The 25,449-nt window shown below is 34.9% G+C and overlaps 1 protein-coding gene across 6 annotated transcripts in view; it reads left to right on the top strand.

Annotated features, from left to right (window-relative positions):
- RABGAP1 (RAB GTPase activating protein 1) overlaps positions 1 to 25,449 on the top strand; it is a 153,508-nt gene that overhangs the window by 48,154 nt on the left and 79,905 nt on the right. For 4 of the 6 annotated variants that reach the window (XM_045563820.1, XM_045563818.1, XM_045563821.1 and 1 more), the window contains 7 exons: positions 1,647 to 1,821; positions 3,690 to 3,847; positions 7,532 to 7,642; positions 8,031 to 8,097; positions 9,152 to 9,254; positions 10,203 to 10,372; positions 21,470 to 21,644. In XM_045563820.1, coding sequence (XP_045419776.1) covers positions 1,647 to 1,821; positions 3,690 to 3,847; positions 7,532 to 7,642; positions 8,031 to 8,097; positions 9,152 to 9,254; positions 10,203 to 10,372; positions 21,470 to 21,644 — 959 coding nt within the window. Of the gene's footprint in view, positions 1 to 1,646; positions 1,822 to 3,689; positions 3,848 to 5,109; positions 5,171 to 7,531; positions 7,643 to 8,030; positions 8,098 to 9,151; positions 9,255 to 10,202; positions 10,373 to 21,469; positions 21,645 to 25,449 lie in introns of those variants that run through there. The other 2 variants (XM_045563823.1, XM_045563824.1) reach the window with 2 other exon arrangements.

Genomic DNA, 25,449 nt, shown 5'->3' with positions numbered 1-25,449 from the left:
GTCCATTAATACAGTTTACATCTTAGCTTATTAAGGTCCTCTTTGTGTATTTGTATGTAAGTCCATCTGTGTGTATGTACCTACATGTGTATGTGTATATAATTATACAACTCTTAGAATCAACATTTTTAAACAGCAATGGAATTATATTATACAGACCATCTTGTAATATACTGTTTTCACTTACTTTTATTTTGTGAACCTTTCCATATCAAATATGATTAAAAACTTTAATTTATGATGGCACATGAATGGGTTATAGGTAAATACCCATGTCTTATTTTAAGGTTTTTTCTTTTAATAATAAAAGCACTAATAATAGTAGCTGATACTAATTATTATATGGACACATACGTGCTTTATAAATATCTATCTTTAAGCTCAATCTTTGTAGGCTAGTTTTTATTTCCTTAGGATAAATTCCTAGAAGTAGACTTACTGGGTCAAAGGTTGGCCCATTTTTATTATTTTTGATACCTTGTTAAGTAGCCATCTGGAAATATTGGTCCATTTTACACTTTTATTCACAGTACGTAGAGTATCTGTTTCTCAGTACCCTCAGAAGCTGTTTGGACTTTAATGGTAATAGAGTAGTAACTGTCTGTGGATAATTGTAAGTTAAATAGTTAATCTACATATGTGATTTTTCTCTTAGAGTATTTAAAGAACTGTTTCACAGAGACTCACAAATTGTATTTATTAATGGAAAACTTTTTATAAAATTAGTTTGGCTCATATTCCTATGTATTTCTTATTCAATACTTATTCCACCAACTGAAGTTACTTTGTTCTAATATATCTTAATTCTATAAAAGAAGTAAGAAAACTAGTCTTTCTTGCCGCATATTTTCAGAGTTTTTTGAAAGTGCTTTTGAACCTGAGTTAGATCCCCTTCCTAGAAGGTATTTTCATTATGAGCAGGGCCCTCTAGGCTTTCCCCATCAATAGCTTTGCCAATGTAGTGTTGAAATTGCATGGTTTCTTTTTAGGCCTTTCATAGGTGTGTCCTTAGTGCCCTGAGCAGTCAGCAGTGTTGTAGATATGACATAAATATTTGTTGAATGAGTAGATACTGAAATGAATTATATCTCTTTAATTTTTACTGAATGGCATCCTTTTGATTTTATTCGTGGTCTTTTTTTTTTTTTTTTTTTTTTTGAGAGGTTAGCATTTTGTATAATCTCCCTTCCCTTATTTGCCATGAATTAAAAAATACATGTTTCACTCTGAGAAGGAGCATCAGTTTTTTTGGTTTTATTTTTTTAAAAAGCAGATTAGGTCATTCACTTAGGAGGTAATCAGAAGCACCGCTTTAATGATCTATTTTGGTAGTCTAATTTACCCACTAATCTTAATTTAGTTACAGGCTATATAAGAAATATGCTTATTGATATTGTTCATACCTTTCTGCTTACCTCCCCAAAACGTGGGACTGTGTAGCTTTCAGTACCATGAAATTATGTCATCAGTAACTTCTGGAATCCACATATGACTCATTTATTAAAATTTAAAATTATGATTAGCATACCAAATACAGCCTATATGATCATCTTGGTAGAAAGATGAGTCTCAAATCCTAATGTGAATATAGTACAAAGTGTTCAAAATTCCTCTAATCTTTTTATATCCTGCTTTTTTCTGAACAGACTCTTAGATCCTCAGACAAACACTGAAATAGCAAACTACCCTATCTACAAAATTCTCTTCTGTGTCAGAGGGCATGATGGAACTCCTGAAAGCGACTGTTTTGCTTTCACTGAAAGTCATTACAATGCAGAGCTCTTCAGAATACATGTCTTCCGGTGTGAAATACAAGAAGCTGTAAGTCTTCAAGAGAAAACTATCTACAAATGAAACTTCACCAGTGCCCTCACTTTGTTGAATTGAGTAGAATATTTATTATGGCCACTCATAAGCCAGATGAAATTCTCTGCTAATGCTTTGGTGATTCCAGCCTTATGGGCTGAAATGTATCCGGTTATTAAATATGAAATGTCTGATTTTGAATCAGAAGTTTAGTTTATTATATCTAATACAAGAAGTAGTACACTTAAAGTATGTGCCTAAGCTATCGAAACAGTTTTGCCATCTTGATAGTTTGCTTATGCCAGCAGCAAAGAACCCTGGAGAGCAAGTAGCGATGAAATCATGAAAGGCATTTTCCCCAGCTTGTTGAGAATTGAGTAATTTTCCCTGCAAAAACTGGTCCAAAGCCTGGAAGAAGCGGTAGTCAGTTGGTGCAAGGTCTAGTGAATATAGTGGAGGACAAGAGTCTGTAAGAAGTCCAGCTTTTGTAGTTTGAGCAGTGTTGTTTTTTTTGTAACATACGGTCTTGCAAGAGGATTGGCCTGTCTCTATTGACCAGTCTCGGTTGCTGCTTTTCAAGCATCCTCATCATTTTGTCCAGCTGGTTGCAATAGACAGCTGCTATAATAGATTGACCAGATTTCATGAAGCTGTAGTGGATGGTACCAGCACTGGACCACCAAACAGACACCAATAGCTTCTTCTGATGAATATTCAGTTTTGGACTGTGTTTCAGCACTTCATCTTTATCCAGCCATTGTGCCGAATGCTGGTGATTGTCAAAAATAATCCATTTTTCATCACATGTAACAATAAGGTGTAGATAGTTCACCTTTGTGTCGTGACAGCAAAGAAAGGCAAGCTTCAAGACGATTTCTCTTCTGATGCTTGTTTAATTCACGCAGTACCCATGTATCTAGCTACTTACCTTGCCAGTTTGTTTCAAATGGTTCAATATTGTTGGAATAGTAATGTCAGGCCTTGCTTACTAATTCACGTGTGGGTTGAGATGGATTCACTTCCACTACAGCCTTCAGGTCATCATTATCCACCTTGGTCTTAGGTCACCCACATGGCTCATATTCAAGGTTAAAATCACCAAAATGGAACTTCTCAAACCATTGACATACATGTGTTCATTAGCCACATCCTTCCCAAACACTTGTGTGATATTTCAAGCTGGCTATTCTGCATTAGTTCCACGACAGAATTCATATTCAAAAATAACACCAATTCTTGACTTATCCATGGTTTCACAAAAATTGCTCTAAAAAAAAAATTTGAAAGATAATCACAAGCCAAAGAGTGCATTTGAAAGAATGAGGATCTACCTTTACAATTAAAAAAAAAAAAGACCAAAAACCAAGAAGTATCAAAGTGAAATGTCAGAGACATCAACTGTCAAACTTAGTACTTAAGGAAATCAGGCATTTCATACTTAATAGCATAATAAATAAAACTAAAAGTTGGGTTTAGCAGCAATAACAAAGTTCTGATTAGAGAGTCAGAGGTGAATAGTTGGCTACTTCTTTATTGGATTTGATAGGCATCCTTATTCTAACGGACACATTTGCAAACCATTCTTTTCGAGCTAAACGTGTTAGGACTATTTTTATTATAAATAGTATGTTCAGATAGTTTCTAAAAGTTTAGGAAATGATTTCTCATTAGGATTTCTAGTGTTTACAACCATTTCTTTTTTAAAACCCCTTTTCTGGCCATTTTTAGTGTTGCTTGCTTTGTAGACCTAACAAATTAGGTAATGTTACCAAAAGAAATAAATAGGGGAAATGCTTATTCTCCCCAAAGTATGTAACCTTCCAGCCTTAATAAAAGTATTTTTTATCTTATAACAGCCAATTTCCTAACATGTCTGGTTGTAGGTAAGCCGGATACTTTACAGTTTTGCCACTGCCTTCCGCCGTTCTGCAAAGCAGACCCCACTGTCAGCCACTGCTGCACCCCAGACTCCTGACAGTGACATCTTTACCTTCTCTGTGTCTTTAGAAATAAAAGAAGATGATGGTAAAGGTTACTTTAGGTAGGGCATCTTATTTTATTCACTTTTTTTGAGTTTTTATTAACATGCTATATTATCTGTGGTTCAAGGGAAACTCTAGGTCAGATTATATAACTTTCATACCATAAAATGATTGTTTTTATAGGGAGCCCTTTTAAAATTTAATATGAGTGATAAAGGAAAAGAAGTAAGTAAATTTACAGAGGGCAGGGTTTGAGGAATTTTAAAGCAATAAAAAAATCCTCACGTGGGAAACATGTTACTACCTTCTTTTAGTCAAAGTAGCTGACTGACTGCTTGCTCATAAGAAATACAGCCAAAGCTAAGTTAGCTGGATTTGTTGCTTTGTTTTCTGATTTTGTTGTTTTAATAATCTGTGTATATCTAAGGGCTTTTGAAATCAAGTTTTAACAATAAAGTTTATCTGAACACACTGGAAGGGGAGAAATGAGGTCTGTTTCTGAAGTCTAACCTTTTTTTTTTTTTTTTGAGACAGAGTCTCACTCTCTTGCCCAGGCTAGAGTGCTGTGGCATCAGCCTAGCTCACAGAAACCTCAAACTCCTGGGCTTAAGCAATCATCTTGCCTCAGCCTCCCAAGTAGCTGGGACTACAGGCATGCGTCACCATGCCCGGCTAATTTTTTCTATATGTATCTTTAGTTGTCCATATAATTTCTTTCTATTTTTTTAGTAGAGACAGGGTCTCGCACTTGCTCAGGCTGGTCTCGAACTCCTGAGCTCAAACAATCCACCTGCCTCGGCCTCCCAGAGTGCTAGGATTATAGGCGTGAGCCAGCGCGCCCGGCCTAAAGTCTAACCTTTTATATAGGGTTAGAAATAACTGATTTTGGTTTTTTAGTAAAATGATAATTCTTTGGTGGAAAGAACCCTAGTATAGAAATCAAAACTTAGATTTAGTTTAATTATTGCCATACTTAACAATGTGAATTTTTCCAAGTTTCTTCATATCCAGCAATAGTTTCCTTATTTATTAAATGAGGTGGCTAGACTCTCGAATCCTTTATAACTTTAAAATTATGGTTACAAAATGACTGGGTTTTTTTCCTTATATAACCCATATTACAAAATGGTTGTATCTTGGGATTATAATCAGTAGTTGCATGTAGAAGTCTGTTTCCTCCATAACTGCCTCATAAAATGGATAAAGTGAAATTGAGTAAAAATGTGATTTCTAAAATTTTGCTTTTAAATTTTAAAAAAAGCGTAAGGACTCATTCATTTGTTAGGAAAACTGATGACTCTTGGTCTCCCTTCAGACTTTGGACTTGTCATGCCATCTGCTGGCCAATTTAGTGTGCACTACAGCTTCAACTTTGATTTGAGGTATAAAATATGAGTCATTGTGCTCTGCTTTCTCATTAGATACATTTCTGTTCTCAAAGCAACACTGTGAGCTAGTTCTTCCTACAGTGTGCATTCCTGCCCTGGGAAGTGGGAATTATAACCTGTGTACTTTTAAACAATTATTTTCCTTTTTAAAAAATCAAAAGTTTCTTTAAACTTTTTTTCCTTTATTGACCATATTTATGTAGGTCTTGTCTGTAAGTTCTGATTATGAATAGGAAAGATTAAGATCTCTCCAAAGAGAAGTGCTAGAATAACTTCTTTCTTAGATCAGGCATATTCAGTGTGAAATGATCATAAACATCCCTGTTCTATTTACCCTCATAGCAAGGTGATGCTATTACAGAAAATTCCTGGGTGTTCACATTTGCTTTTCACATTTGTTAAGGTTTTGCTCTTTTTTTGCTACATGGTTTTACTGAATTTGTAATTTATAATAAATACTGTTGTGTTAACCTAATACAGTGATGAAATGATCGAAAAATATTCCTTTGTCAGATTTGAACTTGTCAAATGCAGTTCATTTTATGCAGTAATTCTATAATATGTATGGGAATTTATTTACAGAAATAATCGTTGAGATGTTCAAAGAATTATCAACATGAGTGTTCTCCTTCATGCTATGTATAATAGTGAAATTAAAAAGTAGAAATTAAATGTTAGGCTAGTTGAAATATGGTATACCCATACAACTTATCACTAACCAAGAGATATTTGTATATGTAGTTAACTATAGCACCACATTGATTGTGGTTTTACCATAACACAAATATCAACAAAGTGTAGTGGGGAGAATTAATGTCCTTCTCATTCCTGAAAAAGTATAATTCTTACATACTATAATTTGAAACCTGCTTCTCAAGTTAGCCCTTAGGAAGATAGAGCATTTTTATTTATACCATTCAAAGCCCTTTTTTTTTTTTTTTGTTTTATTTAATCTACCACGCACCTCCATGAGATGAATTGGGTAGTGGATGTTGTGCTTATTTTATAGGTAAACACAGGGAAATTAAGCTTGGACCTCAGTTTCTAAATTTATATAGTAGGAATTAAATATTAAATTCCCTACACAGGTCCATTCAGTGACATAGTTACAGGACCAGAAATATAATCTAGGCCCCTGACATTCAGTAAGATGAACACCCACTCATTACACTCTCCACTCTGCTTCCTGTTAATATAGCTCTGTAAGTTCAAGATAACTTTATATCTGTTGTTTTAAATTGCTAGGTGATGAAATTATATTTATTTATACTTCAGCATCCACAGAGCATAGAGACCAGTGTATCTCTTAGCAGTTGAAAATTCAGACTCATCCATCTCCTTATAGGTGAAAATTCTGTAAGCCACAAATATTTAAAAGTTTGGTGTGCAAGTTTTCTTTGAACATGTTTGTCATTTCAAGACTCCTTTGCTAAGATTCTTTGTTTTTCTAATCTAAGTGTTATAAAATGTTCTTCAATTGGTTGTAAGTGCAGAAAGGATTCAAATTCATACTTCTTCGGAGCTACTTTTTAGTTTGAGTAGGTACTCAGAGCTTTCATCTAGCCATTTATAGTATCTGCTAATGGTTCTATGGCCATTATCTTAAAGTTGTACAAAAGTAAGATAGAATTTAGATTTATGGCTGATTGCCAGAGGCAGATGTTTTTACCTTTGAGAACAAAGGATCTGGAGAAAATGGTGTGTGGAAAACTAGAGGATTATTTTGGTAAACTGGCATTTTAGGAATATTTTCTTTCAACTTTTTTATTAAAGTTTTATTCATTAACTGTATCATTAGTATTTTTTAATTATTACACAGGTTAATAGTAAAATTATCACTGCGTAAGGAAGTGATATGGCTTATTGTTAGCCATATCTTCCTTATTTCTATTATTCTTTAAAGACATCTTGTTTTGAAACTCAGGATCTGTGATTAAGTATCTTTTTCTTCATTATTTATTTAAACAAATATGGTAATAATTTATTTGTGTAAACCAGTTACCAAATATAAAGGAAAGAAAAACAGTTTTTTGAGTTTTGTATGCCAGATGCCATGCTAGGTACTTTAAAAACATCTAGTGTAATTTTGACAGCAACAAAAGGGAGAAAACTAAAGCCACATTTTAGGGGGCATAGGAGTGGTTTTGTTAGCTTTTATAAGTGCTTTAACAATTTATCTGCAAATATCTACTGATATTTTCACATTAGGAAGCACATAATGATTTTTTTCTTTTCTGTTATTTGAAAACCAGGCACAGAAAAGAATCAGAGATTTGAGTTCTTTGTTTAAAAAAATTGTTCTAGTATGTGACAAGACAATACTTTGCAAAATTAATGAAACATGTTGGTCTACAGTGCAGTTCCCAAAGATAAGGATAGACAATGCTTTAAACTACGCCAAGGAATTGATAAGAAGATTGTCATCTATGTGCAACAAACAACTAATAAAGAACTTGCCATTGAAAGGTAAGCATGTTTATTCAGCTTAGCTTAAATATAAATTTTGGTTTTTATCAATCTAAGGGAGTAGTCATACAATATTCAAAAAATGTATTTGCAATGTATTGTGTTCCCTAGGAAATTCTTTTGTTTGTTGAGGTCAATGCTTCTTTACTTCGAAATAGCTCCTATAAGTCTTCAGTTAGTACGCTAACTTCATCTATGTGGTAATAAAAGGCAAGCAGAATTTGCTTATCTCAAATAATGATGATTATTTTGGCAACACTAATTTCTTAATAATTCTAGTAAGTGACCTTTTTTACTATTAGTAAGAATTTTTTTTTAAAGTGGCCTATTTTTAAACTTTTCTTGTGTTATCTCTTTTTCCAAATTTATGTCAGTTTTTTTTTTGCAGGTGTTTTGGTCTTCTCCTTAGTCCAGGAAAAGATGTACGAAATAGTGACATGCACTTGTTAGATTTGGTAAGGATTTCTCTATGCTGGAAAGTTATATACTGTTTCCTCGATAAAGGTTGTTTCACTTTATTGCATCTGAATCTAATGTTAAAACATATGTATGAAGGTGTTCTTATAAGGTATAAAACAATATGCAAAGATAAGAGAATTTCCTTATTCTTGACTTACTATTTACAAGTCTGACCCTTGGGTAAGCCTCGGTTTCTTAACTATGCAGTGATGATAATTCTTCTTCACACTATTGAGTAAGGTTAATGTGAGAATCAAAGAGAAAATTTATCAGAGAATTCTTGGCAAACTGTCATGTGCTTTACCAGCAGTAGATGGTATTAGTATTATTGCTACTATACGAAAATCTGTTTTCAAGACTAAATATGTGGTGATTATTCACTTGACAGAAAAAATCAACAGAGAATTTAGGTAGTGAATTCCCCTAATGTTTATACAATTTGATATGATTTATATGCACTTACTTTACATATTACTTCAGGAACAATTGCATATATAATTGACACATCTTTTCTTTTTGTTTTTTGGGGGGATTTTTTTTCATTTGTTTGTGTTTTGAGACAGAGCAAGACTCTTGCCCAGGAAGGCAGTGGCACAATCGTAACTCACTGCAGCCTCAAACTCCTGGCCTCAAGTGATTGTCCCACCTCAACCTCCCTAGTAGCTAGGACTACAGGCACCACCATGCCCAGCTAATTTTTTATTTTATTTTTTTTAATTTTTTGTACAGACAAGGTCTTGCCATGTTGCCCTGGCTAGTCTGAAACTTCTGACCTCAAGTGATCCTCCCACCTAGGCCTTCTAAATTGTTGGGATGACAGACATGAGCCACCGTACCAATCCTGAGCCACTGTGCCCAGCCCACATCTTTAGTCATAACTGTGGTCATTCACATACACTCCTGCCTTTTAAAAAAAAGAAAAAAAATCTGATCCTCTTTCATATTATTATATTTTTGCAACTCCTGTTTTTTAAAGGAAACAAGCAAGATTGTTGTTAGCTGTTGTTCACTCACTTTGGCATTAACGTTTATTTTTACTCTTTTCTTTAGGAATCTATGGGCAAAAGTTCAGATGGAAAGTCCTATGTTATTACTGGGAGCTGGAATCCAAAATCCCCACATTTTCAAGTCGTAAATGAAGAAACTCCTAAAGGTGATGCATATTGCAGACTTTATTAACAGAAACATTAGTCTCAAGAAGATACCCAAACCTTAGGACAACTTGCTTGAACAATATCCAGTGTTTACCTAGTTCTGGTGAAACCAAAGAATTTGAATAGTTCTTGAGTTGATTATTAAATTTGATCTGTAAACTATAATTTTTGCCCACTTATTTTCCCTCTTCATTTTTCCCTTGGCTTCTTCCTATTTATATACTTAGTTATTTATAAACTCCTAAGTTTTAATTTTTGTAAAGAGATCATCCATGTACACAAATGGTTAAAAATCTAAAGGTTATTTAAGGAAAAGTGAGTCTACTGTAGTCCCCAGGTTCCCTCTCTAAAGGGTATCACTGTTAGTAGTTTCTTGTGTAGCTTTTCAGATATTCTGTGCATAAACAAGTTTTTAAAAGATATTTCATATGACATTTAATGGCTGTATAATATTTCATCCTGAAAATATAATGTGTATTTGCTTAATGAGTGCCTCTTATTGAGCATTTTTCCCCTTCATTTTTTGTTATTAATAGCACTATAGATAAATGGATAAAGGTTATAAATGATTCAAAAGTATAAGATACCATTGTTAACCAAGTTTAACCAAGTTTAAGAGGTGAGAATTCTTATTGGTGAGAGTGGCATAAAGAAGCCATATGCCACTTTGGCAAAACAATCTGACGATACATTGTTTAAGCTTGGAAGTATATACCATTGTCACTTACTAATTCCATTTCTAGGAGTTCACGTAAGAAAAGAATTTTCAATAGAAAAAAACCAATGCTGAAAGTAGCAATTTATTTGATTATTTTAGATGTTTATTGATTGTTTACCTTATGATATCTTGAAAATTTGTAATAAAAATAATTACTTTTATATTAATAATATGAGCAAATATGTTTCTGTCTTGTTTATTTGCTGCTTCTCCCTCTCTCTCTTTCTAGATAAAGTGCTGTTCATGACCACAGCTGTTGATTTGGTAATAACAGAAGTGCAGGAGCCTGTTCGATTTCTCCTAGAGACAAAAGTCCGTGTTTGCTCACCTAATGAAAGATTATTCTGGCCCTTCAGCAAACGTAGTACTACTGAAAATTTCTTTTTGAAACTAAAGCAGGTACTGTACTTTTCTATAAATAAAGAGGTATAAGAGAGGACAAATCACTTCTGAGGTTGATGTATCATTACTCTAAGCTGTCAGATCTTTTAAACAGTCATGTGCTTTTTAAATACATTAAGAACTTCTTTTAGCATTTCTTTTATGTGGGTCTGCTAAAGACATAATCTCTTAGACTTCTTTATCTGAAAATGTCTGTTTTTCACTTTCATTCCAACAAGATATTTTCACTGGATATAGAATTCTGGGTTGACTTTTTTTTTCTTTCAGCACTTTAAAGATATCTTCATACATTATTCTGGCTTCCATTGTTTTTGATGAGAAGTCAGCATTCATTTATACTGTTGTTCCTCTGTATGTAATGTGTCATTTTTCTCTGGCTGCTTTTAAGATTCTTTCTTTATCTTTGGTTTTCATACATTTAACTATAATATGACTAGGTGTGGTTTTCTTTCTGCTTGGGATTTGCAGGGCTTCTTGAATTTTTAAATTTATGGGTCCCCCCGCCTACCAAATTTGGGGAAAATTTGACCTCTTGTTTCTTCAGCTTTTTTTCTGCCCATCTCTCTTTTCTTTCCTGGGATTCCAATAACACATATTATAGATTTTTCAGTATTATCCCATAAATCTCTGAGGCTCTGTTTGTTTTTGGTTTTTTTTTTTTTTCCCTTCAATCTTTTTTCTGTGTTTTCTTCAGATGGGATATTTTTTATTAACATATCTTCACATTCACTGACTTTTTTGTCATCTTTTATCTGCTATTATAGCCATTCAATGAATTTTTTAAAAATTTGGATTTTTTTGCATGTTTGTTTCTAGAATGTCTTTGTGATTCTATTTTATAGTTTCTGTTTTCTCCTGAGATTTCCTATTTGTTCTTTCATTTCGAGGAGGGTGTTTTTTTACATCCTTGAGCATAATTACAGTGTAGCTACTTCAGAAATTCTCTACTGCTAATTCTCCTGTATAATGAATCACACTGTTCTGTGTCTTTATTTCCCTTGTAATTTGGGATTATGTGTTGAACATTTTAAGTGATATGTTGTAGAGACTCTGGATTCTGTTATGTTCTTCTGAAGAGTACCAATTTGTTTTCTTTTTACTTTTTATATCTGGCAATTAATTTGGTCAAAGTCAAACTTCATACTCTGTCTTCCAGTGACAGTCAGCACCTGCAATCTGTGTTCTATTCTTTTAGCTTTTTTTGGTTCCTTGTATCTCCCATGTTTGCTTTCCTTTATAGCAAAACTCCTTGGAAGAAATCAAGGTCACCAGTGACATAAATTGCTAATCTGAATCCTCATCTTACTTGACCTGTCAGCAACATTTTTGATGTAGCAACATTTTTGATATAGCAGCATTTTTTCCTTAAGTACCTACCCCTCTTTCACTTAGTTTTCAGGGCATTTCAAACTAAGCATGTCCAAAAAGGTCTCATTATCTTATCCCATCCCAAAATGCTCTACATACCAGCCTTTACTATCTCATTTCATGGGCATCTTTTAACAGTTACTCAGGCCAAAAATTTTACTCTTTTATTTCTCACAGTCCATATCCAGTCTGTCAGGAAATCCTGTTTGCTTTCAAAATATGTCTAAAATCTAATCATGTTTCACCACCTAGATTATGTTAATCCTCATCTGAATCATCGTTTTTCACCTTGTTCGTTGCAATAGTCTCTTCACTCATCATGTTGTTTCTGTCTTTTCCCTGTTATGATTTCTTCTCGACATAGCAGCCTGAGGTCAGATCATATCGTGTTTCTGCTCAAAACCCTCTATCCCTATTTTACTCTATAAAAGCCAGAGTGCTCATTGTGGCTTACCAGATCCTACCTGATCTGCTGCCTGTTAAATCATAAATTCCTTTTGTACTCTTTTTCTCTTGATTGTTCACTCTGCTCTAACCACACTCTTAGGGACTTTATTAACTGCTCCTTCTGCCTAGAATACTCTTCCCCTGGATCCCATTTGCTAATACTCACCTCCTTCAGTTCCTTACTAACTTACAAATCTTTGCTTAGGGCTGGGTGTGGTGGCTCGTGCCTGTAATCCTAGCACTCTGGGAGGCCAGGGCAGGAGGGTCACTTGAGCTCAGGAGTTCGAGACCAGCCTGAGCAAGAGCGAGACTTCCCCATCTCTACTAAAAATCGAAAAAACTAGCCAGGTGTGGTGGCAAGTGCCTGTAGTACCAGCTACTCGGGAGGCTGAGGCAGGAGGATTGCTTGAGCCCAGGAGTTTGAGGTTGCTGTGAGCTAGGCTGACACCACGGCCCTCTAGCCCAGGCAACAGAATGAGACTTTTGTCTCAAAAAAAAAAAGTCTTAGATTTACTTCTCAACAACTTACCCTGATTACCTCATTTAATATTTCAACTTACCTGCTCTTGTATTGGTGCTGCCAATTCCCCTTACCCCTAAGTGATTATATTTTTTATTTTTTTTGTCAGGATTTTACCTTCTGATATATCATGTAATGTACATATTTTTATATTGTTATCTGTTTTATAATCCTCTGTTACGTAAGATTCTTAATTTGTCTTGTTCATCGATTTATTCCAAGTACCTAGAACATAGTACTTCTCAATGAATATTTGTTGAATTGATTTTATTTACATACAACTTTGAGCTTCCATTATATGAAATTAAAATGTTGTATGTGGAGTTACTTGAATATACTTTTTCATATTCCATATTTTTATTTATATAGCAACAAAAATTTTGATTCCAGTGTATCCATGTTAGCCCTATTGGGTATATTTAGAAAAAGGAAACTAACAAAGCGGTAATAGAGATTTCTTTCCAGTATTGTCTTAAGAGACAGAAAGAAAACCTGAGCCCTGGCACTCTTCTCCCAGCTTTTCAATATGTCAGAGTCATCATCTAGAACTTGGATTTGGAGTCAGAGTACTTGGATCTTGTCACTAGCTGTATGACTTTGAGCAAGTTCCTTTAACTCTCTAAGTCTCAGTTTACTCAGTTGTAAATTGGCAGCAATAGTACAATCTCTATCATAGTGGTTATTGTGACATTAAATGAAAAACTATATAGCACGCTTGGAATAGTTTCCCGTATATATTAAGTTATCCATTCATTTTTGCTATTATTATTGAGATAGACTCTGGAACCTCTGTGAGACACAGGAATAATAAAAATCACTAAATCGTCAAATCAGAACGGCATTGATTATTTAGATGGAGGATCAGTCCCAGGGGAAGAATGCTTCAGAAATTAAACCAATTTGCAGACGTCACTTTGAAAGTTTAGGGAGTGAGAAGAAATGATCCTTAAAAGTTTCCAAAGCACAAGATGGTAAATAGAAATTAATTGTATAATATTTTACAGTAAAAATTTGTATGTAAAAAAATTCTCTTTGAGTTCTGTCTCTTTAATGTTATTGTAGTGAACATAAATAAGATTCCCCTGATCTTGCATTTCCTTTGAGGTCTAATGTTAGACAACCTTGGGTTCAAAGATGATGTGAGTTTACAAGAATATTACTTTTGTGATTAAGTATAAAATAACATGCCTTTTTATGGAGATTATTTAATTTTAATACAATGTAACATTTTAAAATAATCGAATATAATGTGTAATTCTAGCAGTTTTTACTTACTTTTTTAGTTAAACTAGAAATAGCTTGATAGGGTAAACTAGCCATGAACATAACTGAGACAGAGCCCAGTATACTACTTTAGAGTCATCTATTAAGGTTACAAACTAAACTTAAGCTTAATTCTCAAGATTTTCTTTGCAAAAAAGCAAAATGTGTATGTGGAACCTAGGAGGAGGGCAGGAAATTCCTCATGATAGTTTTTTGTTTTTCTCCTTATTTGGGTAAGTCTTTTTGTCTGTTTGGGTGTGGAGTAGGGAGAGGGAAAGGAGAGGTAGAGAGGACATAATTTGAACAACTTTGTGCTGTCTTAGAGCACTTAGAAACTGTTAATCTCATCCCTTGTTAACTTAATAAACTAGGTTGGTTTATTTCCTCTTTTATATTTATGGCATTAAAAAGTAATGATAGCTACCACTCCATGAGGTCCTACCGTGACCATCACTCTGCTAACTACTTCATTTTTTTTTCATCTTATGTAATTTTCACAGTTATCCAATGAGGATAAATAGTATTTTCATTTTATAGATGAGGAAACTTAGATCTAAAGATGTTTAATAGATACTATGGGATATTGTGTGAACAAGATATATATTTAAGCCTTCTAAAAGTCTGAGCCAGGGCTCTTTCTGTAGAAACATGATACTTTTGTCTTTTTTTTTCTGTAAGAATACTTTTAGGATTTACTGAGATTAAGCATGAGTCAAAATTTTTACCCTTTTCAGTTCTCATTAGACTGAAAAGGAAACAATACTACAGAGCAGTCTTTAAAATATACAACATACAGCATTTCCGTTTTTTGCTGCCAGTATGCAAAAACAATTACGTAAATATGTTAAGATACATGTTTAAAAATTGATTCTTTTCACTAAAATTATCTGGTGACTCAGTAACTCCTTTTTAGCCTGGAAGCCTTCCCATCTGTGGGATTGTTATATTAAGATGGCATCATATTAAAGAAGAAACTTTTAAAATTAGTAGGGAGAGAAATATTGCTTTCTTGGATTTAAATATTCTTATGCCATTTACTGAAAGGGGAAGAAAATGGTCTAATGACAAGATTTTCCAACAGTGACATAAGGTGAACAAAAGACCAACTAAGCATTCTTAGAACTGTAGAATTACAGAATTTCTATTGCCAAAGAAACTGTAGGGGACTTAAAATCTTTTATAAAATTATTTTATAAATGAAGAATCTGATGTCTGAAAGACTAAGTGATGTGGCCAAGGTCATACAAGTAAAAAGTATAATCATAACGAGAAACCTGAGCCTCTTCTTTTCATTTGCTGTGTGCATATGTATGGCACAGACCTATCCCTCTCAACGTAAAAATATCCCAAATGCTTTCTGTACCGCTGCTAAACCAGGAGGCGCATAAATATCAGGTTGTTCCACTATTTGTGATGGGAAGTGTGATCACTTGGTTAAGATGATGACCGTTGGATCTCTCCTTTATACCAGTAGGGTTTTCTCTTTGCATTTAGCAAGTAACCTTTGAGATGACACTTGGGTAATTTCCAAATATCCTGTTTCTTTACAACTTCTTAACCAATGATTTTATTATCAGTTGATGATCCTTGCCTGAATTAGTTAAGTTCATTCACGTTTTCAACAGGAATTTAACATTTTAAAGGGTTTTCTTCTTTTATTTACATTCTTATATAAGTAATATATTTCATTTGTTTCCTTTATCTTCATCAAACAATTCAAAAATATCAGTATTGTAATTAATAATAAAGCAATTGAGTAAGTTTAAGATTTTATGGAGGCCACGCATGGTGGCTCACGCCTGTAATACTAGCACTCTGGGAGGCCAAGGCAGGTGGATTGCTCGAGGTCAGGAGTTCAAGACCAGCCTGAGCAAGAGCGAGACCCCGTCTCTACTAAAAATAGAAAGAAATTATCTGGCCAACTAAAAATATGTATATAGAAAAAAAAGCCGGGCATGGTGGCGCATGCCTGTAGTCCCAGCTACTCGGGAGGCTGAGGCAGTAGGATCGCTTAAGCCCAGGAGTTTGAGGTTGCTGTGAGCTAGGCAGATGCCACGGCACTCACTCTAGCCGGGGCAACAGAGTGAGACTCTGTCTCAAAAAAAAAAAAAGATTTTATGGACCTCCTTTCTGTCCTTTTATGTGTTCCAGTAAGATTGTAAAATGGTATTATTTGGTCAGGCCCAGTGGCTCATGCCTGTAATCTCAGCACTTCGAAAGGTGGAGGCGGGAGGATTGCTTGAGGACAGGAGTTCAAGACCAGTCTGGGCAATATAACAAAATCCCATCTCTACAAAAAATTTTTAAAAATTAGCCGGGTGTGGTGGTGCACTGCTGTAGTCCCAGCTACCCAGGAGGCTGAGACTGGAAGACTGCTTGAGCCCAGGAGTTTGAAGTTACAGTGAACTATAATTGGGTCACTATACACCAACATGGTAACAGAGCAAGACCCTGTCTCTAAAAATAAAAAAGGTACTATTTAAAAGTTACCTGGTACACAGACAAGTTGTGGAAAAACAAGAAAAAATAGTTACTTGGAATAATTGTTTTTCATTTTGATTCTGTTACCATTTGACATTAGTTAGGTTCATTTAGTTAGGTTCATATAGTTAGGTTCATTTGTTTACATTTATTTTCAATTTAGGGGTTTGGAGTATTTTCTTTTTTATTTATTTTTTGGATATGAAAATACTTATATGGTACAAAAGTCAAATTATGTAGAAATGTATACTCAGAAGCCTTGTTTTCATCTGTATCTCCTTACCCCTCATCCCCATAAGTAACAATTATTATTCGTTTCTATTTTATCTTTCCAGTTTTCTTTTTGTGAAGATATAAAAAACTCCCATATGTTTTTAACCCCATTTTAAAATAAAAATCAGCATACTGTATGTACTGTTCTGTACTTTGCTTTTTTAACTTAATGCAGCCTGAAGGTCATTGCACATCAGTACATACAGAATTCCTCTTTTTTTTTTTTTTTTTGGCTCTGTCACCCTAGCTAGATTACAGTGGCATCATCATAGCTCACTGCAACCTCAAACAATCCTCTTACCTCAGCCGCCCAAGTAGCTGCCCAGCTCATTTTTCAGTTTTTCTTTCGGAGGTCTTGCTCTTGCTCTGGCTGGTCTGGAAGTCTTGAACTCTTGACCTCAAGCAGTCCTCCCTCCTCAGCCTCACAGAGTGCTAGGATTACAGCCATGAGCCTCCATGTCTGGCCATCCTCATTCTTTTTTAATGGGTACTTAGTACTGTGTTGTTTGGATGAATCATAGACTTTTCAATCAGTTGTTTTTTTTGTTTGTTTGTTTGTTTTGAGACAGGGTCTTGTTCTGTTGCCCTGGTTAAAGTGCAGTTGGCATCATCATAGCTCACTGCAGCCTCAAACTCCTGAACTCAAGCAATCCTCCTGCCTTAGCCTCCTGAATAGCAGGGCCTCTACAGGTGTGCATTACCACGCCTGGCTGATTTTTCTATCTTTTGCGGAGATGGAGTCTTTCACTTGCTCAGGCTAGTCTTGGACTCCTGGCCTCAAGCAATCCTCCCATCTTGTCCTCCCAAAGTGCTAGGATGACAGGTGTGAGCCACTGTACCCTGACCCCAGTCCTCTGTTGATGGACCCTTGAATTTTTCTCTGTTCATTTGCTATTCCAGATAATGTCGCAGTATGGAACCTTGTGTATGTGTTATTTTGATTTTATGAAAGTGCATCTTAGAGTAAATTCCTAATAGTAGAATCACTGGCACATAAGGTGAATGCATGTGTAATTTTGTTATATTTACCAAATTTCCTTCCATAGAGGTTGTAACCATAGAGATTAGCAGGATGTGAGAGTACTTGTTCCTCAACAGGTTTATCAAGGGTGTGATGCGCCTCCGTAATTCCAGCTATTCAGGAGATTGGCAGGGAGGATCTCTTGAGCCCAGGAGTTTGAGGCCAGCCTAGGCAGCATAGCAAGATCCTGGTTCAAAAAAAAAGATAGTGTTGTCAAACTTAAGGATCTGATAGATGAGGCAGTGGTATCTAAGGGTAGTTTTAATTTATCCTCTGATGAATAAAGTCAGACTTTTTTTTATGTTTAAGGGCGAATTTCCCTTTCTGTGAAGTTCCTATTCATATCTTTTGCTCATTTTTCTTTTTGGTTTTGGTGTTTTTCCTCTTAATTTTTAGATCTTTATATATTTGGGAGATAAACCCTTTGAGATATGATTTACAAGTATTTCTCCCAGTTTGTCACTTGTCTTTTGACTTAAATTATGGCAATTGTCTTTGGGTTTTCCATGCAGTTTCTTTGTATGCACTTGAATTTATCAATTTTTTCCCTTTAAAAGCTTCTGGATTTGGGATTATAGTTGGAAAGGCTTTGCTCACTCCCACGTTACAAAGGAATTTACACCTTCTCTTTTATTACTTACATGGTTTCATTTTACTACTATTAGATCTCTGATTCCTTAGTATTATATACTGGTATATTGTGTAAAGTATGGATATAATTTAATCTCTTTTCAAATGGCCATCCACTCATCCCAACATTCATTAAAAATTTTTAACTTTTCCACCCAGTGATTAGAGGTGCTACCTTTATCATATATCAAATGTTCCTGTGTTTTTGGACCTCTTTCTGGTATTTATATTCTGTTCCATTGTTCTTGGATTAGTATCACACAGTTTGAATTATGTAGACATTATAGTATGTTTTAATATTTGGTATGGCTACCTTCCCTCCCCAAATACTCCTTTTTGTGAATTTTCCGGGATATTCTTATTTGTGTATTTTTTTTACGTAAACTTTATTTTCACCTTATCTAGCTCTGGAAAAAAAATACTGGAATTTTTATTGGGGAAAATTGATGTCTTTATGATGTTGAGTCATCCAGGAACATGGGATTATCTTTCCATTTATTCAAGTCTACTTGTTTTTTTTTGTCTTTCAGAGTGCTTTTTATTATATATAATCTATATATACTATATATTTATCATTTCACATCAGTTCCTAATCATACCCCACTAATCTCTATGGTTAATAACCCTCTATGGAGGGAAATTTGATAAATATAATGAAATTACATACACATTCAGCTTATGTGCCAGTGATTCTAAATAGGACTCTAAGATACCCCTTCATAAAATCAAAATAATACATACACAAGGTTCTATACTGCAACATTATTTGGAGTAGCAAATGACTAGTATATATTATTAAGATATACATATAATTTATATCTTATATAATTATAACCCATATAATATATCCATAATACATAAAAGTTTTATGTATGACATGTATAATTCAAAAAGCTTTTTATTATAGAAAATTCAAACATATAGAAATTTAAAAATAAGCCAGGCATGATAGCTCATGCCTGTAATCCCAGCACTTTGGGAGTCTGAGGCTGGAGGATTGCTGACGCCAGATGTTCATGACTAGCCTGGGCAACATAGTGAGACCCCATCTCTAAAAAAAATTAAAATTGTATCTATCTATATAGTCCCAGCTGATTGGGAGGCTGAAGATAGAAGGAACACTTTAACCCAGGAGTTCGGGGCTGCAGTGTGCTGTGATCACACCACTGCATTCCAGCCTGGGTGCTAGAGTGAGACCCTGTCTTCTCATACACACAAAAAAATAGTATTATGAATCCCCGTGTACTATTACCCAGCTTCAACAGTTGACGTTTTTCATAGCTGGAATTCTTGACTTACGTCCTTCGTCCAATTCTTGACACTACAATTATCTGACTTCAAAAGGTGGTACTGCATTGGTCACTTTGATTCACAGAAGATTTTCTAGGTGAACTGTGTTGGTTACTACATTGATAAAGTCTCTGAGGATTTGTTTTTTAAAGATAAAGAGCTATTGCTGATCATTGAACTGTTTTAGGATAGCAATTAACTGATGTTTCAAAGAGCAATTTATAACAAAACAAACATTTAAATCCAGATCCCTGTTTAAGTATAATTTTTAAGAGTTAAAATCATAATTATTACAAATTTAGAATGACATTTGTCAAATATTCTAATTCAAGTTACTAATTAATAAGGGAAGCAGAAAGATGGTAAAACTGGTTCTAAGAACTTGGGTTTATATGGTCCTTCCATTAAAAAAAAATTTGTTAGATTGCTAGGTTAGAAACAAAACTGGTTAATGTCCTATAGGTAACCTTTGGATTATCTTTCTCTTAGACACAAACCATTTGCCTATTTCCCAGACACAAATCTACAGGTAAACATGTAATTTCACATAGTCTGAGTCCTTACTTAATGGTAAGTAGCTAAGTCAAAATGACATATTCATCTAGAAAATTGAGTAATGCTTGGGTGAACTTGTTAAACCAAAGTCGGCAAACTGCAGCCTGTGGGTCAAATTTGGCCTGATGCTTTTTGTGTAAATAAAGTTTTATTGGAACACAGCCAAACTCACTTATTTACTTGTTGTCTGTGGCTGCTTTTGTACTATAATGGCAGAGTTGAGTACTTGTAGCTGAGACTCCTAAGACATTTACTGTTAGGCCCTTTATAGAAAAGTTACTAATTCTTGTATTAAATAGTGCTTCAGGATGATATTAAAAGGATATGTTGCCACTATCTTGGCCTTACTTCCAGGATTGGGATAATTTTTTTAAGAACCCACATGAACACTGCAGTGATAAAATCTGCTGTTACTTCTATAGCTAATGAGGCTTTTATTCCCCTCAACCCACCACCCTTTCTGTGTTTTTGCTTTAATGTGTGTATCTTTCTTTTTGATATAGCCACCTTTTTAGTTTTCTCTGTACCTTTTCCTACAGTTCTTTTTTCTTCTTTGTGTCACTGTACTTTTTTCCTCCCTTTTTTGGCCATAGTATGGAATGTTAATGTCCTTAACAATATTTATTTTACTGGTAACGTTCTTAATTTTTAATTTAGGTCAGTTTAGACTGTTATGTGTTTGCCTCAGAATCCATTGGGGTTATCAAAATTTTTGTGGTTTCTATCGTTGTCTCCTCTGCTATTCACCACCCTGCGCATTGTAGCTTTCAGTTGAAGAAAAAGTTCCCTACACTGTTTAGTTAAGCAAAAGGGGTGGGGGAAAAACACTGCAACAGTATCAGTAAGAAGATTTTCTTAGTCCTAAAGTTTATGTTTTAGAATATTTTAAAGTACTTTTTCATGTATAGTTTTATATAGGAAACCTTGATGGACTTTAAGGTAACTTGGAGGATACAGACCATTTAGTGTTTTAGTTCACTGCCTGTATGTTGGTAGTTAGGTATTTGATGATACAGTTTGAAGACCAATAAAATTGCAGAACTGGAGTCTTGCTCAGTAAATGCCCTATTTTCCTAAGGGATTTTTAAATTTAAACGTATGCTTTTTTATTTAGAAAAGGTACATTCAGTGTAGATATTCAAGGAAACACCATTTATTCTCACATCCTCTATGAAATCAAAAGTGGTGCTTAATTAAAAACAAATAATTTTACTGCATTAATAAATAATATTTTTTCATCCTTAAGATAAAGCAAAAGGAGAGAAAGAGTAATACTGACACTTTATATGAAGTTGTATGCTTGGAAAGTGAATCAGAAAGAGAAAGGAGGAAAACTACAGCCAGTCCTTCAGTTCGCCTGCCACAGTCTGGATCTCAGAGTTCAATGATACCTTCTCCTCCAGAAGATGATGAAGAAGAAGGTAAACTGTAGGGAGAGCTTAATTTACATTGGGGATGGAGGACCATGCAGACTATTAAAATTTTGTCAGTAGATTGATAATGTGATACGACATTTGGAATTCAATGAATTCCTTATGAGAGTTGACTATATGCAAGGAGTTATGGGAGATTTAAAAATGATTAACATTGAGCCTTCTTTAAGATACTTGTAATCAAATTGGAAAAAGATTTAAAATTAGTCCTAGCTCGGTGGATTAGCACATTTGTTAGAGCAAATTTGACACAGCTTCCACCTAAACAAAAGTTCCCATCTCAACTAATTCATTTAACAGGGACAATTTCAGTTGTCAAAATACGGCTTCCACACATGACCCTTTCACCAAATATATAAATAAATATATATATTTTTTAATTTATTCATTTTGTATAATTATATTTATTCATTTTGTATAAATAAATATACGTATCTATATATTACTGTGTTTTTACACTGAAACACAAGGATTAGAGCCAGGTGTAGTGGTGGCTTATGTCTGTAATCTTAGCTAGTCCCAGCTACTTGTGAGGTGGAGGTGGGAAGTTCGCTTGAGGCCAGTTTGAGACCAGCCTGGGCAACATAATGTAGTGGGATCTCGTCACCAAAAAAATAATTTTTTTTTTTTTTTTTTTTTTTTGAGATAGCGTCTCACTCTGTCACCCAGACTAGAGCACAGTGGCATCATTATAGCTCACTGCAACCTCAGATTCCTGGGCTTCAGTGATCCTCCTGCCTCAGCCTCCGGAGTAGCTATGACTACAGGCTCACACCACCACACCCGGCTAATTTTTCTATTTTTAGTAGAGATGAGGTCTGGCTGTGTTGCCCAGGCTGGTCTTGAACTCCTGACCTCAAGAGATCCTCTTGCCTGGGCCTCCCAAAATGCTGGGATTACAGGTGTGAGCAACTGCGCCAGGCTAAAAAAATTTTTTTTAATTAGCCAGGCATGGTGGTGTACACCTGTAGTCCTAGCTACTTGGGAGGCTGAGGCAGGATGACCACTTGAGCCCAGGAGTTCAAGGCTGCAGTGAGGTATGATTGCACCACTGCGCTCCAACCTGGACAACAGAGCAAGACCCTGTCTCAAACAAAGAATCAACCAGTTCATTTTTACTTTTTGTTATGGCTGTCTACTGAATTAATCTGTCAGTCTCTATTTAAAGGTGTACTATACAGAAGTGAGGAATGAGGGAAGAGGCACAGGAAAAGTGAACATTTGAGTCATTTTCTAATTTATAGCTTAGTACTAGGGCTTTGTTTTTAATGAAGAAAGCTGATTATGATACAGGGTCATATGAGGCACGTATCTATGTGAGGTTCACAGGAAGTGTTCTGGAAATGAGAGTCAGTTTTCATTGTCGGGAATGTGGTTGGGCATCATGACGAGCAGTTTGTGAGCTGGGACTTCAAAGTGCAAGGAGAATTGAGTAGGCATAAATGCACAGTTTTGGGGCATCTCTGGCTAAGAAATTACCTTAACAAAGGCATGGGGGTAGCAGGAACAATTGATTTGGTTAAAAGACATACATATCCATGATTATGTGTACTTTTTTCAAGTTTAGAGTAACACTTTCCAGTTCCATTGTCCTTGTGATTAATCAACTTAGGCTCATTTATTAGTAATATTAATGGCCACCAGTTACTAGATGCTTAATATGTAGCAGGCAGGTGCTTTGTTTATATAATACAGTTATCCTGAAAAATAGGATTTATTATTCATTTTGCACATGAAAAATGTATTATCAGAAAAGTGAATTTGCCCAAGGTCACACAGTAGGAAATTGGCAGCATCAGGATTTGAATCCAGGTCTGTGAGTCCCCATTGTTAGCTGTAGTCTGTCATCATCTCTCGCATTTAGTTAACGTAAAGCATTTTGAAGTATAGAGAAAGCACATGTATTGTTTTTAACGTCAGAAATGCAATTTAGAGTCCTCATACAGAGCCAATTTGGGAAGGGTGGAATTGTTTCCACTGTTTGCAGGTATTTGCTGTAGTCTCCACCTTAAAGAAATGTTCTTGAGATTTACAGTTTCTCTTCTGAGTCAACACTGGTTAAGATGGCAGAGTAGGTAAAAGTTTACATAACTCTCATCCCTTAAACTCAGCAATAAAAAAAAAGAACTAAAAATTGAGAAAGATTACTCTTATGAAACGAAAGAATGCTCAGATCTTCATACCATAGATTTTGAGAAGTGTCTAGTGGTTACAAAGAAATCTGAGCCCAACTAAAGAAGGTCCATCGGGACTGATACCTAGTTCTGATTTACAACAGACATAGATTTTTTTAATTTTTAAGGGGATTCAGAAGACCTCTACCAGTAGTTCTTAACTAGGGAGAGATAAGGACTAATGGCAATGGGTAGTCCATGGGAAAATCCAGGAACACTGGAACATAAGGTCTGTGAAAGAAGAGAGTGTGTCTATTCTTGCAACATGTTGTTTCCCTAGTGTATACCACAATACCTGGTATATAGTAGGTGCTCAGTAAATATTGGTGGGATGAGTAACCTCCTAGGATCCATTTCCATAGTCAAGAGCTAATGACAGGACAACTGAGACTAAAGAAAACTGTGTAGCCATGCCATGTTTTAATTCTTTCTAACCCCATTTACAAACCAGGGAAACCTATCTTACTATGATCTCTTTGCTCCCTGGAAAGAAATGGCTACAGTCTTCTAGATAGTCTTATTACCCGTGGGATATATGGCAGGAAGCCAGCAATTATAAAGAGGAGGTGTGTTCAGAAACACCATTCTGAAACTGAGACTGTCTGCTTACTCCCTACCCCTACTTTAGTGAGATGGGGTTCTTAACCAAATTTTAAACTGCTACTGTGCAAATTTGTGAAAGCATTCAAAACAGTGGAGAAGACTCTTATAAGATAGGTCTTGTTAATCTTTTTGAAGGAATTGTCATCCCTTGTAATGCCTTTCCCCAGAGAGTTGTATTTGATGTATTGGTATTTTAATGAGTAGAAAACTACTTGAGAGATAGAAAGTAGGGCCAGTCGGGCAAGGTAGTGAAGTTGGGGAAATTTACCTTAGTGCCCTTGAGTCTTTTTCTCTTCTTTATTTTATTCATTGATTTACAAAGGATTTCTCACATTCAATCTCTCTTCTGCCCTGTCTCACTATCAAAACTGATGATAACATCCAAGGCATTGTAATGTAAAGAAGTTTAATAATAAGTGTCATGGATTTCTGAGTCTTTATCAGTGCTCCCAGATAATTACTATCAGGGATGGAGATTCATTATGCAGTCATCAGAGGTGTAGAGATCCAAACTTTGTTTAGGCACGTTAAGCCCAAAAATCAAAAAACAAACACAACCTAGAAAGAGCATTGGTGAGGACACATGGAAATAAGTATGATGTGTGCCTAATTAGAGGAAATGTAAATTGGTAGAACCATTTTGGAAAGCAATTTGTCAGAAAATTTCAATATCCTTAAAAGTATGCTTTTTTTTTTTTTTAATCAGGAAGTCTACTTTTTGGCATATGCCCAGTGAAAGCAGTGAGATATATTCATCCTGATACCGTTTATAGCAAAAAGTTAAAAACTCCCCAAGTGTCCAACAAAAGAGGATTAAGTAGAGAGATCTTAGTCCGTATCTTTTCCTAGCTTTCATTGTGCATTTCAGTTCCTCTCATGCCTTTATCAGGGTCACTTTTTTCACTGTCTTCATATCTTATAATCTCTAAATTCTAACTTGAATTTACTTTTCTTATTATGTAAATTAAATTTGAAATGATTCAGTTTCGTCCTTTTGAATATTTTTGTGCTTTCTT

Source organism: Lemur catta, chromosome 10, assembly GCF_020740605.2.
Source record: "Lemur catta isolate mLemCat1 chromosome 10, mLemCat1.pri, whole genome shotgun sequence".
NCBI lineage: Eukaryota > Metazoa > Chordata > Mammalia > Primates > Lemuridae > Lemur > Lemur catta.
Note: the sequence above shows the minus strand (reverse complement) of the source record. Positions and strands in the feature narration are given on the sequence as shown.